Below are 17356 nucleotides of genomic sequence, written 5' to 3'. Positions count from 1 at the left end.
ATTAGAAATGATTCTCCACAAAACATCACTCATTGTACATGAAACAGCCTGATAAGAGACTTAATGGAATGCAATTATTGCACAGAGAAACCAATTCTAAATTATTGTTTTTTCATTTGTTGAGTAGTGCCAAGAAGAGGAAAGTTCAGCCTTCTCAGTAGCAATGCAGAGCTGCTCAAGTCCTCTACTGTAAACTCACTGGAAAACACCTAACAGGGTGCTCAATTATAGTTCTACAAATTAAATTAACTTCTAAGTGCTGAATTTCCTCTTTTCTTTTTATTCAACATTTCTTACTGTAGGTCAAAAATAACCCTGTCAAGCAAATATATTTTTTGCCCACCTGTGAAAACAGAGGGGACACTGATACATGAAAATAAATCCCTGTAGAAACAGGGCATCATATTGGTTGCGAATCTGTGGAAAGGGCAAAGGGTGAAGTTTCATAGAAAAAATTTGAACAATTCTGTCAGAGGGATATCATGTGGTTTAAAAGAACAACAATAATAGCAACATCTACAACAAAGATCACATTCTTAGTTTGATTTGCAGCCTATTGATATCTAAGGTTACTAAAACTGAGAAGCAAATAGTTTTTCCTCTATTACAGCACATTTTATTTGACACCACTTTCAATTATGAATTAATTTTCCTTGTGTTAATCATGGCTTTTCACATGGCAATTAGGTGGAATAACCTGTTTGTAAAGACAGGAAGTTAGCATGTAAAACCACAACTACCAAAGGAATAATATTTTTGCCTTTCATGTAATTTCCTTGACATGCAAGGCTTTTCAGGGAAGACGTGTCCAGTCGCTGAACAAAAACCAAAAGAAAAGCAGTTTCCAGTCTAGTGACGTGATCTTTTAATGCCTTATTCTTTCCAGCAATCCTATCAACCTCTCTGGGACTATTGGTATCATTAAATCCACTCACAGGAGTAGGAATTTGCAGTTTTAGGACTTAAACTACAGCCTAGTACAGTTGCCAGATGTTAATGGAGCAACTATTACATTTGACAGATGTAGTTTTGTAGGTTCACATGATAATCAGGTTGGAAGCAACCTCAGAGGTCCCCATTCCAACCTCACGCTCAAGCGGGTCAGCTACAGGGTCAGTCAGGGCTTGATCCACTCAGGGCCTGAAAAATTGCAAGGAACAACAATGGCAGACTCTGGCAGCCCGCTCTGCTGCTCGGCTGCCCAGCCAGTGGAGAAATGCCTTCTCATGTCCAGCCTCAATCTGCCTTGGTTCAACTTAAATCCATTGGTCTTTTGTGCTCCCTCCATGCTCTGCTGGGATGAGCCTGGGTCTGCCCCACCCTGGGGTTTCATTTGAGACCTCTACATGCTGTGTGCAATGCCTGCATCTCAAAAAGACACATTTTGTGTCTCATTTTGCAGCTCTCCTCACAGAGGTGAAGGCAAATGTTGATCTAGTGTTTCACTAGAACCCACTGGTTTCCTCATATTTAGAATAAAATTTTACAGCGTTGCATCCATTTCTTAGTCTGCCATTATGCAAGTCAGAAGCTTCAAGTACACCACTCTTGATAGCTTGGTAGCAATTATCTATCTCAAAAGGAGTAAAATTATAGACATTTTAATTTATGTATACTAATAAGATGCTTTTGAGATCTTGAGATCCAAGGTGGTACTTAACTACTAAAGAGTATTTTGTTCAGCATGTTTAATACTCATTAATTATGGTTCTCACTATACTATTTACAAATATCTTCCAGGTGCTTGGAAGACATCCTGTTATTTAACTGCCACAAGTTGAACACTTTTGATTGAAGCTCAGGATGTTTAATTTCTGATTATTTTAAAAAAATCTTCATGGCTTCAAGGACTTTTGGACACTTATAGAGATTATTATAAAAGAAGCAAGAAAGTATAACTCTAGACGAGAGAAATTAAACAATCCCAATTTTCAAGCCAATAATTATACACAACAATCAAGCTCATATCCAAACTTTAGCTTCTGTATAAATAGCTGGCCATTATGACTAATCTAGAAAATGGCAGTCACAATGAAATTCAGATTCCTTTCAAGTAATTTTGTGATACGTTAATCCCAGTTCAAGTGAAATATTTCAGAGATGACATGTGCCTGTAGAAATGAAGTGGTAGGAGACGGGACAGGAGTATGAGCAGATGTGATGGAGTAGACAGTGGAGTGAGAAGTTGGAATTTCCACTGGGATTGGCCAGGTCCAGACTAGACAGTGAGAGGGGAGATAGTGCAGAGCTAACAACAGAGATAGCACAGAGATTGCTGTGTTATCTGTCAGGGAGCTGAAATTCAGCTGTTTGTCATCTTCATGTGAAATAAACGGGTGAGAAACCCACAGTTCATGACCTCTATCTGAAATGTGTGGGTACAGAAAATGTGGGTACTACAGTCACATGAAGAGGAAATGTTAGAGTCTGATTATGTTTAGAGAACTGGTCAAACTCTGGCTTTTCACACTTTAAAAAACAAACTAACAAGAAATCCTGAATAATTCCAAACAAAAACTCTGCAAAAAGCTGCCAACATCTTCTATTAAAAATGTGTCTAATTTCTTATCCTGCTAAACTCTGAAATCTAATGAAACACTTTTTATGTTCAAATATCTGAATGAGGACCATTGAATACCTCCCTGCAACATGATTACCAGATATTTATGTTGGTGTTTTGTAAAAACTATTATTAACAGAGATAGTTTAAGACAATGTGCCATGTCCCATTTCCTATCTGGTGATTTGTAGGCTATTTGTTCTTATCAAAGCAATCTGAAACTCAATATCCTTGATATGCACATCTCTCTGCAGTCATTTGTGGGAAGGATCACTTTCTACAGAGAAATAAACAAAAGCCTGAATCTCTTGTCCTGAAAAAAATATAAATGCTGCCATTCAGCTGCCTCCTGGCTTCAGCCTGTGAAAAATACAGGAAAATAACACCAGGTACAGTACAAAAGAACTGGGGTATATCACTTTTCATCCTCCCTGGACTCTCTATTTTCAGCTGTCACTTCTTGAGGTATAAATACATATACACACAATTCACAATTTTTCCCGGATTTTCTGCTAAAGTTCACATTGATGTGGGACCAGCCTGGGCCACCCTTACTCACTGTGAATGCTTTCACAGTGCGTGGTCCCAGAGCACCAAGTTTGACACAGTGCAGCACAAATGTCTGAGGAAAGGTCTCGCAGTCTGGCGCCAAGCACGCCACAGCCACAGGGCTGAGGTAAAATGTTTACATGAGATTTTTGATGTCTCAAATCAAAAGTGATGACTTGTAACTGCAAACCCCCAGCAAGGGAGCAATCATGGCTTATTGCATTTATGATGAGTGGAAAAATTCTGTTTTAGATTGCTGCTGATTTGTCAGATAAGCACTTCTTAAGTTTAAAGGAACAAGAGACTACAGTAACTTCAAATTTACCAAACCTGAGAAGACAAAAATTTGATTTGAAACAAAAAAGAGATTAATTATTTTCTATAATTGTAACATGAAGAATGAAATTAAGACAGAAACAAGTGACTTACTAGTTGGAAAAACAGTTCTGATATTAAGACCACCTTTAGAATTAGTGAAACCCATAAAAATGCTTCAGTTTCGCAGACAGAAAAGTGAACACGGGGAAAATTTCAGTATCAATTAGGTGCTGCTTTCCTCAACATACTTGCAAAGTGTTTTGTAGTTTTTTAAAATTTGTATTTATTTATTTTTGTTTACAATTGATTCACATTCCCTCTTCTGCCTGAACACTGAAAACTGACTGAAAGTCAGGTTGCCCTGGTTTCAGCTGGGGTAAAGTTAATTTTTCTTCTTAGCAGTGGGTGTAGTGGTGAGTTTTGGATTCAGTATGAGAATTATGTTGATAACACACTGATGTTTTGGTTGTTGCTGAGCAGTGCTTATCCCAAGTCAAGGACCTGTCATGCTCTGCCAAGTGAGGAGGGATACAAGAAGCTGGGAGGGATCATGGTTGGGACAGCTGACCTGAATTGCTATGGAACATATTGCCCAGTATTTAAACTGGTGATAACTGGTTGGGAGCTGCTGATCACTCCTCAGGGGAAGTTGGTTGTCCTTCAGCAGGTGAGCAATTGTACAGTGCATCACTTGTGTCTCTTGAATTTTTTTTCTCTCTCTTCATTACAATTACTGGTTCTGTTGCCATTAGAATTATTAGCATATTTTACTCTGTTTCAATTATTAAAGTGTTCTTGTCTCAATCCACAGATTTCTGGGTTTTGTTTGTTTGTTTGCCTGACTTTTATTTTTTTTTTTCAGATTCTTCTCCCCATCCCACTTGGTGGAGAGGCATTGAGGGGCTGTGTCGTCAGCTGCAGTTAAACGACGACACGTGCTGGGCAGTAACAGAGAAACAGGCTGGCTGGAGTTTATGCCCTGCACAAAAAGTGCCACTCTCAGGATAGTGAGGGACTGCCACCTGCAATTGTCACTGGGCACTTCCTCCAGAAGCCTCAAGTCAGGTGCAGTCTGGAAACTTGGTGGTCACATCATCCTGACACTGCCTCTGACTGTGCGGGGCAGGACATATGCTCTCATTCCCAGCACACGGCACATGCCTGGCAGGCTGGATTTAACCTGTGCCTTGGACTTGAAACCCAAAGAAAGGAAAAGGGCCAGCGCCTCTGTGCACTCAGGAGAGCTGGCGTGCTCTAGGGGAAGTGGTCTGAGCAGGAAAAAAGGCATGTGTTGCTCCTTGGTGCTGACAGGACAGACACAGCCTTGGAAATCTAAGTGCTTCTGGAGCTGCTGTACATTCCAGGGAGAGACACAGGCCAGGGTAAGGCTTTGGAACACCCCTAAACATGGGTGTCATAACACAGCCTGGTAGCTCAACATCACCAACTCCAGAAACAATTCTAGACATGACCTTCAAGCACCATGGATTCAAAATCAATGTTTCTCCATACGGCAGCAAGAAGGAAAGTGGCTTCTCCCAGCTTTGCAGTGGGAGCAACAAGCAATTATTCTCATTTCAAGAGCAATCAAATGGCATTAACTCTTTATGGATTTCTGGCCATTCTGAGATTTAGTTTAAGCTGCGAGGTGTTTCCTTCCTCAAATCTGATTCAAGAGGCTGGACAGTAAAATCTGGCTCTGTTTCAGCTGTGTATCAGTCATGCAACTATATAATCTTGAAGTCTGATTTAAAGAAGGTAATGAATTTTCCCTTTAAAAAATCAAGATGAAAAGGGCTACACAAGTGTCCATGTCTGTCTATATGTCTGAGGAACCCACTGCAAAAATTGGTGGGTAGACAACAGTGTATGAAATATACTCATATGAGACTTTTTGCTTTGCAACTGATACTAGGAAAAAATTGAGATAGATCATAATCTGTCCTCCTGCAGGATTCAATGAAGATTTCTACAATAAAAAAACAAAAATGTGGAAAAAGGCTTTGCAATGCAACTTTAAAGGTGGCACTTCTCAGATTAATATATGTACTACACATTTTAAGGTCTCAGAGATTGCCACTGTAAAATATGAACCGGTCAGTACAATTTCCATAGGAATTCCTCTTTTTTCCTGTCAAACACTGAATGTGCACAGTGCCTTTGAATGGCAATGTGTATAAATCCTGTAGTTATTGCCTTGAGGTGACAAAGAGAAATCTGAAATAAGGAGGGCAGAAGACAGAGAGGGAGAGAGGGGGATTTAAGTTTTTCCAGAACTTCCTCTCCTAGTCTACCTTCCCCCTTCCTTGCTCTGGATACTCCTAAACCACACTATAAACCAAACATAATTTAGAGAGCACTCTTATGATGAGTCTAATCCCATCTATTTAAAAACTAGAGTGATGTGGTACACTGTGAAGTCCTGTTTCCCAGGCTTCTCTTTTCAGAGAAGAGAAGTTGTCTTCCCCCGTGTTTTAAATGAACTGAGGTAATTTTAGGCACTGCTGCAATCTAAGTAGTCATGGCTACAAATATTTATACTAAAGCCTTTTAAAAGAGTGAAAAAGGATGAATTTTAAATAAACTGTGCAGAAGTACAAAAAGATTATGATAGATAGACAGTATTTGAAGAATTTTTAGGAGCTTCCTACTGCATTTTTTGACTTACAGTTGAAGATAGTAGAACTGAAAAGGAAACTGAGGGGGATTTTTTTCCCCAGCTGTTTATGATAGCATAGAGTACTTCTTGGAAAGGAGAACTTGAAATCCATAGCAACCTTCTTATAACAAGTTAAAGCTATTTGTGAAAAGTGGCCAAGGCCCATGATCAACAGATACCAACACACACTAAAAATGGAGGGACAATAAAATCTCTGCAGTGCACTAACTTGTGATCATTAAAAAATGTTGGTTTGGGCATGCAGTACTCAGTGAAGAATACTCTCAAGTGAAATGTATTATTTTGAAAGAAACCTGGATTTCTTCTCATAGGGATGCCATATCCCCCACATAGAGACAACCAAGTCTACACCAACACCCCAACTTATGTTTCAGTAATGCTAACAGGAATCGAATTGTGACATATTAACAAAATTTAATTATATGCAGCAAAAAATACAACGTGTAAGAATTCTATGCAAGCCAGACTATCCACCACGTAACCAAGAATTTTTACTGTCATGGAAGCAGAAATGGGAACAAGATGCTTTAGGAAATAAGGATGATCTGCAAAAATAAAATAAAACTAACAAATGCAGGGACGCTTAGCCTGGTTTTCACACAGTTCTCTGTCAAAAGATGGAAATGCTATCAAAAGTTGCTGGTAGTCTGAAAGGGCCATCAGACCTTGCTGGTGGACGACTGGACAAAACCAGAACTGTCAGGTGACTCCCTGCTCTTACTGAGACCCAATGTGTGACCTTAACTGTGTCAAAAGAGAAAGCAGCTGTCCCATGTGAGGAGGTGCCAGAGAGAGACAAAAAGAGAACAGAATCCCTGCCAGTCCTGTGTTTAGAGAGCAGGGAGCATTTATGAGAACAAAACAAGCAACCTCATCCATCCAGACGAGGACTTTGTTTTGCTTCTCTGTCCTGTCATCCTATTTCATACTTAGAAGGGTAGAAAAAAAGTAATCCCAAACTTTGGGAATTAGTGTGTGGTCATAGGACAAGAGGAGCACGCAAATACCTCCTGCAGAAAATGATAATTTATATATAACAGTTCAGCCTGAACAAGGAATTTTTTTCCTTATATTGGAAGATTCTGATACTGAGCCTACAAGGCAATCGAGTCCACATATAAAGACAGAAAAATTATTTATTACTATTTTTGAGTGTTATTCAGCACCTAGCAACAAAGCATTTTAGTGTTCAAACAAAACACAACTCATAGTAAAAAATGGTACTCAAAACATAATGTTTGAATACACTGTTATTCAGCATTTTTAAATTCCTTGAGACCAATTCAGAAATTACTGATGTAAGTAAGTAAACTAACAAAAGTAAGGGACTGTACTGCATCACTGTATTACTCACAGGCTATAAACTAGACAAAAAATAACGTGGGTATTACCTTTTTACAGATGTTTAGCATAATTTAATAAAGCTGATGTTTATTTCAGAATGAATGTATAGCAGAAGTACTGTTTGCTGAACAACCAATTAAAATTACTTTTCCTTGCACTCTAATTTTATTCATAAACCCAAAAATCTTCAAATTATACAACTTGTAGTAAAATTCTACTTTGTCTACTCCAAAGAAAGAATTATCAAACTGTTGTCTTTAGAACAGCAGTCACAGTAAGTCTGCAGCAGTGAAACCTGATACAAAAACAATTGCTTTTTCCACAGCCATGCGATTTAGGAAATTTCAGGCACTAGAAAAGAACCTTCAGATTTTCTTTGCTACTTTTTTTTAATTGAATGCTGAAGTATGCTACACGAACCTACTTGCTTCGATTGTCTGCACCGAGTGATTAAACTGCATAATTTTTGAGAATTATATCTTAAATAAACCCCTATTAGCAGAAAAAAAGCCTCTAGCTTCAACTTATTTCTGTAGTAACATTTCTCCAAATTATTTGGATGCCTGTTCTACATGCTTAAAACATCTGTCTCAAATCCTTGTTTCCAAGTACCAAACTGGAGGAAGGAATCTCAAAAGTTTTTATGTGTTATTTTCCTGTAAAATATTGTTGTCACTGTTGTGAGAATCTATCAAAAAAACCAAACCAAACCAAACCAAGCCAACATCCATTTAGCACTTCAAAACCATGGAAGCAGTTATTTATTAAAATACTTACAGATTCCTTCTTTTATCCATACTTTAAAAATGTTTCAGGAACCTTAGTGTTCATCAGTTGCATCAGTAAGACAAGAATCTTCAGGGCTCTAATCTCCTCTTCAGACATTTTTCTCATTTCCTGCTGATTAACTTTTAAGATTTCTATTCTTAAACCAGAAATTGGTGGCAGTCAAACTCCTCAGATCCTTGATAGAAATCTGACGGGCTATCAGAGTTTACTGCAGTCATTAAGGGGGAAATGGGCTCTTTAAGCTATTGGCATCACAGGAGATGGTCTCCTTCATTCATCCTGCCAAAAGTTTACTAATTAAAAAAATCCTGAAGTTCATTGGACAATCATTATTCTTCCTTCCTTTTTCAAGGGACTGAAGGCAGAATATTGCATCAAAACAATTATTTCAAAGGAAGAAATACTGATTTAAAGAGAGAACATGAAGACAAGTTCAGACCTAAATCCAATCCTAGTTTTAAAATTCCAGTGGTTAAATTCAGCCCTGAGACTCTGAAGGATTCACTGCAATGCATAATAATTGCTGTACACCTCAACAGCATTTCTGTAATCCCATAAAATTCTGAATTTTGTCTTTGTTGTTTTAATGCTTAATGCAGTTACATTTACAGCCAATTTATAATGTGTACTGGCAGCCTGACACAGTGGAAATATTTATATGGTATCAGACAGATGAAAGAGCAAATCCTATTCCTTTATATTCTGGGTGGTATTTGCAGCTCTTCCCAGAAGCCTTATCAAATAGATGTCATTTACTGTGTGCCTTGGAGCTACCTTGCACAAAGAGGAGCTGGAAGGAGGAGGAAATTCCAGACCTGAACCATGTGCCACCTTTTTAGATTAAAATTCCTTGTCAGTTGACTGGTACAGCAAAATCACAGCCAGGAATCACTTATCAAAAGTTTCACTCTCTATCTACCTTGCAGACAAGCTCTGTTAACCCTAGAATTAAAGACATCATAATCTAAAAAGGCTTGGTATCAGAGATTGCCACTGTAAAATATGAACTGGCCAGTACAATTTCCATAGGAATTCTTCTTTTTTCCTGCCAAACAGATAACACTGAATGTGCTTAGTGCCTTTGAATGGCAAAATTTACATTCTACAGTTCAGTCACTGGTGCATCAGGTTTAGCTGTGGGTTAGGCAGGGCCCTGTACTAAGTATTGCACACTCCTCCAGAGCCCCTGCTTGAGCAGGGAGAGCTAAGAAGAACTCAAAATATTTTTGTTCACTACCAATCTGCTGCTGACTGACCACAGCCACCGACAGCCAGTGTTGGTGTCACTCTCGTGAAGTCCTGAAGCCAATTGAGCCACTTGAGCTGCTGCTCCCAACTCCTGCTGAGCCTCACCTACACTGCCACTGCTGTGATGGTTCCTGGCCAGCTGCAGATCAGGGCTGCCACTGGAGCCCTAACTTACACTTGTGTGTTTCACAGAGAACAGCTCATTTCACTAGAAATTATAAACTAATTACAAAATTAGATGTCAAAAAAGCCAAATTAAATACTGCAAATGGGAGCAAAGCAAATGAAAGGCAGTGAGCACAGGTAAAACCTTTGATTCTTAGATTTGATTGAGAGCATTTTCATGGTTCAATGTGGGATTTGCAGATTCTTGAAGATGCCCTGCTTCCATTGGCATTATTGGTAAAACTAATTTTATTTTAGTACTGAAGTTCTGAAGTATGTGTTTTTGGTAATTTTGTGCGTCTTAGGAACATTGTTTTCCATTATATATATAATAATGAAATATATAACATATTTCCCAAAGTCATGCTTTGAGGTATAAACCTAAGCAAGTCACATAATAGAAACCTACACAAAACATAAAATACATCTTGCATATATAAAATACAATATAATATAAATACAATAAATATATCCAGCTTGCTTAGCGCTAGAGCAAGACAGAAGTCCACTGTTCCAGTGATGCCATTTTTTTGGCCATTTTTTTCCTTTTCTGAAGTTTTCAGCTACTTGATGAAATACAATGTGTTGGCAAAATATAATTATTGTACTCTGGGCTGCTTCCTGGCATTATGTATTGACTGAGGTATTTATTTAATAATTAATCATCTCCTGAATGAAATGCTTCCACATGTATTTAGCTATGTCTCTGGATGCCTTACAGATGCAGTACACATTGCTGCAAAATGAAAACAGAGGGTAGAACTCTCCAATTTTAGGTATATGGAAACAACATCAGGATTACATTTCCTTAACTATTTAATTTTCGAAGGAGACAATAAGATAACTTGACAGTTTTAGGGATGGAAATGTTTCTAAGCTGCAGGAGTAAAACACTAAAGGAAGAGTTCAAACTTCACTACGTCAATACAGAACTCCAAATTTGGTTTATGAATATGGCTGAAGTCACAGTATGCATGTAGGAAACACTTATGGTCCCGAAAGTTAGGAGCCTGTACAGAGGAAAAGAGTGATTCCAATAACCAGCATCTGTGACACCAGTGCCATGAGCAGGAAGAACATAAAAATAGAACTGATATTCCCTCCCCTCTCTTGTATTTTCTACAGTTAACAGTTTATTACACAGAAGGAGAGTTGAACTATCTGAGCTGACAGTTCCCAGTCCAGGGACAAGGCCTGGGCTGGCTCCCAGCTCAGAGGCAGCGCTGTGGCTGTGCAGCATTCCTGAGAGCATTCCCAGAACAGGGAGACCCACAGGGCACGCATCAGGCACGAGGCAGAGCTGAGCAGGAGGAAAGGGTCCTGTGGGATCCAGGGCAGCTCCCTGTGAGACCCAGGATAGCTGTTCACCACCTGCCATCCACACCTCCCCGACAGCTGCGTATCTCAATTACCCTGGTGCCGCACGCTCCACCTTTCAGAGCCCCAGATAACCCTCCACAGGAGACAGCATGCTGGGGTCAGCCACGATGTGAGTGGAAATGATGAGCTGAGAAAAGGATAAATCCTTTTCTTAGTCCTGCCAGCTCCGAGGCCCTGAAGAGCACTTCTTGCAGCCCTGCCACGTTTCACTCCCTGCCACAGCCCCACTGTGCAGACACTTGACAGAAGGGACTGTCCCTTTCCTGACATGGACACGCGTCTTAGGTCACCACTGACAGCTCTCATATTCCTCCTCTGGCACAGAAATACCACAGCCTGTTGCTGAGATACTGAAGAGGAAAAAACTCAAACCAAAGCTCCACAAATAACCCGAACCCACTCAAACCCACGCCAAGCCCCCTCCTTGCCCTTTGCTGAATTTAACATGCCTCCACAGTGGCATGTCTGAAGCTGTGATTGGCAGTGCAGCCCTATGTTTACAAATAGGCAACAAAAATAACTCAATTTGGCATGACAGAACACACATTTACTAAACTCTACAGTCAACAGATCATGTGATGATAACCAAACATGCAGAAAAGAGTTGCCAGTTGCATTCTTTGAAAAAAAACCCATAAAATCATAAAAAGCAATGAACCAACCAAAAAATTCAAAGAGCTGTGTGTCCACAAACAGTTAGAGCAATCTTATTTTAGCACTGAAACAAGACCAGTCTACTTTTCTAGATATAGCATAGTCAAAAAGCTGACCCTTTAGGAAAAAAAACAAACAACTCTTTACAAGGGCAAGAGGAGAGGAAGGAAAAAGGAGAAGGCAGAAAAAGGAGGAAAAATGTGAAAAAAATCTGAATGGAAAATCCATTTGCTAGAGGAGTATTATTTTCCCTCCCATAAAACTTGGTCTCTAGGATACACTAATAAATGGATTTTGATCATAATTTATTTCATTACCAACTACAAATTGTCCCTGCACATTACAGTTTCTCACATCAATCCCTCCTATGAAGACATTAGTGCAGACAAATGGCTCAGGAGGTAATCCATTCACACTGGGAAACAAATTATCCCATAACAGCATCCTCAGAGCAAAGCTGCCACAGTGCAAATATCTACTGTGTAATACAAACACTTAAAAATTAGGATCTTGATGAATCAGGACTTAGGCTATGATCTTGTTCTTTAAAAATACCAGTTTATTATCAAAAAGATCTCATTCAATTTCTAACATCTACATACTAAAGTAATTTTATATCTATTAGCATCATTAAGCTAAATGGGATTTCAAGTATGTTTTTTTATATTATTTTGAATAGGACTATGAAAAATTAGGGCTACCAAGGATTTATTTCCAGAAATGTAACTGCTCAACCAGTCATTAAAGCAAATTTTCTTAATAGTAACATTTTACAGGATTAACAGTTGATTTAAGATGTGATCTTCAGAACAAATCACTGTTTAGGAAATAATTCAGTCTTTTTCCTTTGAATAAATTGTGCTTACTGCTCACAAGTTTATCCTTTATTCTCCAACACTGAGCATGAGAGCTGGTTATTTTACAAACATAAGGTATGAGTTTTGATGTATAAACATCATGGTGATGAACAAAACAGAACATCTCAAAATTCTTGGTTTTATGAGATTTTCAATGAAAGAATTCAATACTTTCCTAACAGAGGGACACCAAATGTTTCTGGTGGAAAAAAGGAGAGCAGGTTCAGGGCAAGACCTTTCCTGTTACAGTAAATGTGTCAAAATAGAGGCCTGTTACCAAATAAAATACTTTTAAGCCTATACTTCTCCAGAACTCCATAATGACTAATTCCCACTGAACAGAGAAAAGGACAGAAGGACCATCAGGCCCAGAAAAAAGCATCAGGATGACATCATTGCCTGTCTGCTAGCCAGGAAAGGAAGAGAGGGATTATCTGAACAGTGAACATCTGGATTGTGTATATAAAGGCAGTGAAGGATTTTTATACATATTAGTTCACTGAGTTCCACTGAATTTTTATCTTACAAAGAAACAGTAGTGCTACGATACGCTTCTCTAATGAAAAAGCAACAGGAATTCCAGTGGTCTGAGTTAGTGTATTAAAAGATACACAAACAGATTTATCATTTACTGCTTCTCTACTATATTTAACTGAAAAAACTTGGCAGATACTTGAACTTGCAACTCTTTCTTTTTGAATTAAAACAGTGCAGCTTTGTAACACTGACTTTCTTCTTTCTGTGTTTCAGATACAAAGACAGCAAATGACTTGATTCTGAACTTGAAAAACTGAAATTCAAAACATACTCAGTTCCCCATCCCAGCATTGTAAAGACTACTTAAAAAATCTTAGATGTGAAGTGTTCCCATTTCCTCAGAACATAACTCAAGAAAAAATTGTATTTTCACATTTTTTTATCTCTAGAGTTGTTGTACAAAGAAAAATCAACTTATTCTAGTACAACTTTATTCTTTGCAAAGAAACATTCTTACCTTGAACTGTTAAAGTTGCTGATGCTTCAGCTTTTCCAACCATATTTTCTGCAACACAAGTGTATGATCCCATGTCTCCTGCCATAACTTTCCTGATTTTCAAGGTATGGTCATCACGGATTTCGTATCTTTAAATATACATAGTAGTTAACACTGAGTAAGAATAACAGAACTTTGTACAGTTTCTGTAAAGTGTAAAAACATGGGGGATGTGGTCTAAAAATATTCTTATTTCTGTATTTCCCATAAAGGGAAAAAAAGTATAGATACTTATAAATGATAATGCGAAATAAAGCTTTAAAACCAAAATATATCCAAGAATTAGAAAACCTTATTCTGATATTATTTGCACACAATTGCAAAGGTCTAATGCAAACCTTTTTAATTGTTAGCATTATTTTAACAAGTAATTATAACAATATTTATTATTTTCCATCCGAATGACAGATTTTTAAGATGGTTGAAAAGAAAATATTGTTCTCAAAAAAGACCACAATTGTTTGAAAGTCAGGATAAATCACAGTTCATTCTTTTTTTTTTTTTTTTTTCCCTAAAGGATGATGTGGCCTTTTACAAATTTCTTTCCTTTCATCACCTTTCTCTCTTTTATGTATAATGCACTCAATGTGTTTCTATTTATGGTAAGTAGATTTTTCTCCTAAAAATGATAGTTTTTATTAAAGCTACATTACCAAAAAGCTGTATTTAAAAAGTAATTGGTCAACTTACAAATCTAACCCTGTAAAAGTGTTTCTTCTTTCAGTCCACTCTTTGAAAGTTTTTTAAACTGATAATTAGGATTTCAAAATAAGTAAATAAGTATTTAATCTATCTTTATATTGATCCATCACAGGATGTGTTTATTTTTAATAGTGTGTTTTACTTTTTGACCTGAATTACAGCAATGACAAAAAAGAAGTTCATTGGAAACCTAGCAACAAAAACACGTATAACCAAGGCAGCTTTCTACATTGCCAGACTGCATTTTACATCAATTGCAATTCCAATATATACTTCTTGATGTTGTAATCTCTTTTACTATTTGTTAAACATTCTCCAAAACTTTTAGAAATCACAAAAGACTCTTCAGATGAAGAATTAATCTGCATCTGATACTACTGGCTGCACTTGGTTGTTTTATGCTATATTTGTCCTGTGTTATCACAGCCAAAGCTTGAAAACAGGCCATCCTTAAGTTTCAACATAAATTGTAAATTCAACTAGAGCTCAGTGCTAATTAGAAATGTTTAATGGATCAAGCCAGGCCTTTTGTATTCAAGACAAAGAAATGCTAGCTGTCAATCACTGAATGGCCCCATCATACACCAAACTAGGTGTTATAGAAACGGTAACTGCAAGTACTGCACCTTGCTTTTGGCAGCTCTCCATCATCTTTCCTCCATCTCACTGTAGGCACTGGGTCACCTCTTGCCTCACACTTAAACTCCGCACTGTCATCCACAGTCACTGCCAAATTGCTCGGCCTCTTCACAAAAGATGGTCTCTCTAAGGGGAAGGGAAAAGAAAACAAGGGTTAATCCAGCAGTTCTGTGTCCAGATTGCACAGGATCACTGTGAGGTTGCTTGCAGGCGTCAGCAGCAGCAAGCATTCCATGCAATAATTTCCAATGCTGCATTTGAAAGGCAATTTTTCTTTCACAAGCACACATGAAGTAAAACAAGGCAAAAAAACCCCAAAATGTCCTCTCTGTAGTTTTTATTCATTGAAACTGCTGCTATCCCTGAATTAAATTGCCCAAGTCCTGGCTCACCAGAGTCAGATTAATTGCTGCACACTTATGCTCAGACTTTCTGGAACAGAAAGTTGACCTCTGTACAGGCTGTATTGTTTTGGTAAACCCTGCGAATTTCAGGAAAGGTACTGATACACTTTTCTACCTGTAACAGGATTCAAAGCTGTAGGTTGCTGGGCTATTCCTACTTTCATAATTCCACGCCAGGCCGCACTGCAGTGAGGTTTGCACATTCCCAAGGATAAAAGTGGTTTTAAACAATTTCTGGATTATTCCAGGAATGACCCATCTAGAAGAGCAGCACCAGATGACAACAGCATGTCCATAAAAAACCTGGGAAGGTTTAACAGGAGAGTGTTTGGCAGGTTCCTTTGCCTAAAGGCAGATGAACTTTTTGTCTATAAACCTGTGAAAGCTCTGAGGGAGTTGAGAAGGCAGTTGCATGTTTTGACTTGTATGTACTAAAGATATAAATATCATCCCCCTGGAACTGCAACAGTCTGAGGCCATTGGCACCATCAGGAAGTGTGAATAGCCAAAAATACACCACAAATTTCTCACAGGAGTACAAAACAACCAGACAGAAGGATAAAGAGACAATCCCATGCTCTTCATGTCTCACATTTATGTTTGAGAAAAGCAGTTCTAAATATTACTCTGGCTTTGCAGCCATAGAGATTCAATATTACGAAAACTTCATGGTTTGAAAAGGAAATGTGAACTGAACAAAACCTTAATAAAAAAAAACTTCCTTTATTCTCGAGGATGTCCAGACCAGCTGGACACTTGTGTTGTAGAAAATTTAACTTTGCTGGCAATGGTAGGAAATACTGTTAAATGAAATAGCAAGTTGATCTTTGAGCTGTCACTTCTAGCCTGAGTTCATATACAAGAAGTGCGAAATAAAACAGAGATCTACAGACATAAATCTAGCTGTGAATTAAAAAGACACAAATATAGACAACCTGCTTCCCTGGCCCCTTTCTTGTAGGTGCTGAAAAAACCAAGCCTGAATGTAGGAAAAGAACATCCAGATTAAATATCAAAGTAGGAATAGTTTGGGGAAGAATATTTAACTTAACTATGCAAGAGAAAAAGGACTGATCTGGTAAGACCAAGACTGCTGCCCACAAGAGGCCCATTGTTCTCCAGATCAGTTTCCTAAAGGAAGAGTAATGGACTTCCATGAGTTTTTGTCTGCCCATTTATAACACTCTTACTCAAAAGCAGAAACGGATAGGGGAAATCAGCACTGATTTAAGAATCTATCTTTGTCACATGATTATTTGGTACATACAAGGAAAGCTTAGCAAGGATCACTTTGAAACTTTCTAATATTACAGTTTCTGGCACGCAATCCTTCCTCTGATCTAAAGCAGAGACCTAGAAGCAAAAGTTCAACTTCTAAATAACCAAACCTCATAAATAGCAGATTAATGTAGAAAAAATGTAATATATAATGTCAGCATATTACTCGTGCTTTTTCACACATATCCAAGTCTGAGTTGAAAGAATAAGGTGTTTTAAAGATTTCTAGACAGTGGCTGGTAAGAAATTCAAAGCTTTCCTGACCCATTTGAAAACAAAACCTCACTAGTTTCCCCAGGCTGAAAATCTGAAATATGTCTGAAAGGAACAAGAGATGAAGAAAAAGCCAGACAGAGCTCTGCCTGCAATGCACCCCTTTTACAGGTTTTTAGCCAAAGAAGTAATTTTTCAGCCTAAATTATCAAACAGTTCAGCCCATGATTCCCTGGTTGGCAGCAGACTAGTGATGAACTATTACACGGTACAGTTAAATAGGAGCCTGGTGCCAGGACTTTACTCATGTAAGTACAATTTACTTTCAAGTTTAGATTTTGCTTGAAAGTTCTGAAACTCTATTTGACAATAAACTTCCTCCCCTAGTGCTTCAAAAGTGTTTATACAAAACCAAAATAAACCAGTACAGGTTCCTCAGCTTCTAAAGGGTTACATACCACTTTCTTCCCAGATATCCAGTTTGAACCACTTTAAGATGGCATAAAACCTTGTTTTATTTGGGAAAATCTTGCTTCACATGAA

At 38.1% G+C, this 17356-nt stretch overlaps 1 protein-coding gene across 4 annotated transcripts in view; it reads right to left on the bottom strand.

Moving 5' to 3' along the window:
* Window positions 1-17356, bottom strand: part of ROBO1 (roundabout guidance receptor 1) — a 634903-nt gene that overhangs the window by 66606 nt on the left and 550941 nt on the right. For all 4 annotated transcript variants that reach the window (XM_039713255.1, XM_039713254.1, XM_039713253.1 and 1 more), the window contains 2 exons: window positions 14906-15044; window positions 13539-13666 (listed from right to left, as the gene is read on the bottom strand). In XM_039713255.1, the coding sequence (XP_039569189.1) occupies window positions 13539-13666; window positions 14906-15044 (267 nt within the window). The remainder of the gene's footprint in view (window positions 1-13538; window positions 13667-14905; window positions 15045-17356) is intronic.

Source organism: Passer montanus, unplaced genomic scaffold (assembly GCF_014805655.1).
Source record: "Passer montanus isolate IOZ18808 unplaced genomic scaffold, ASM1480565v1 scaffold28, whole genome shotgun sequence".
NCBI lineage: Eukaryota > Metazoa > Chordata > Aves > Passeriformes > Passeridae > Passer > Passer montanus.
Note: the sequence above shows the minus strand (reverse complement) of the source record. Positions and strands in the feature narration are given on the sequence as shown.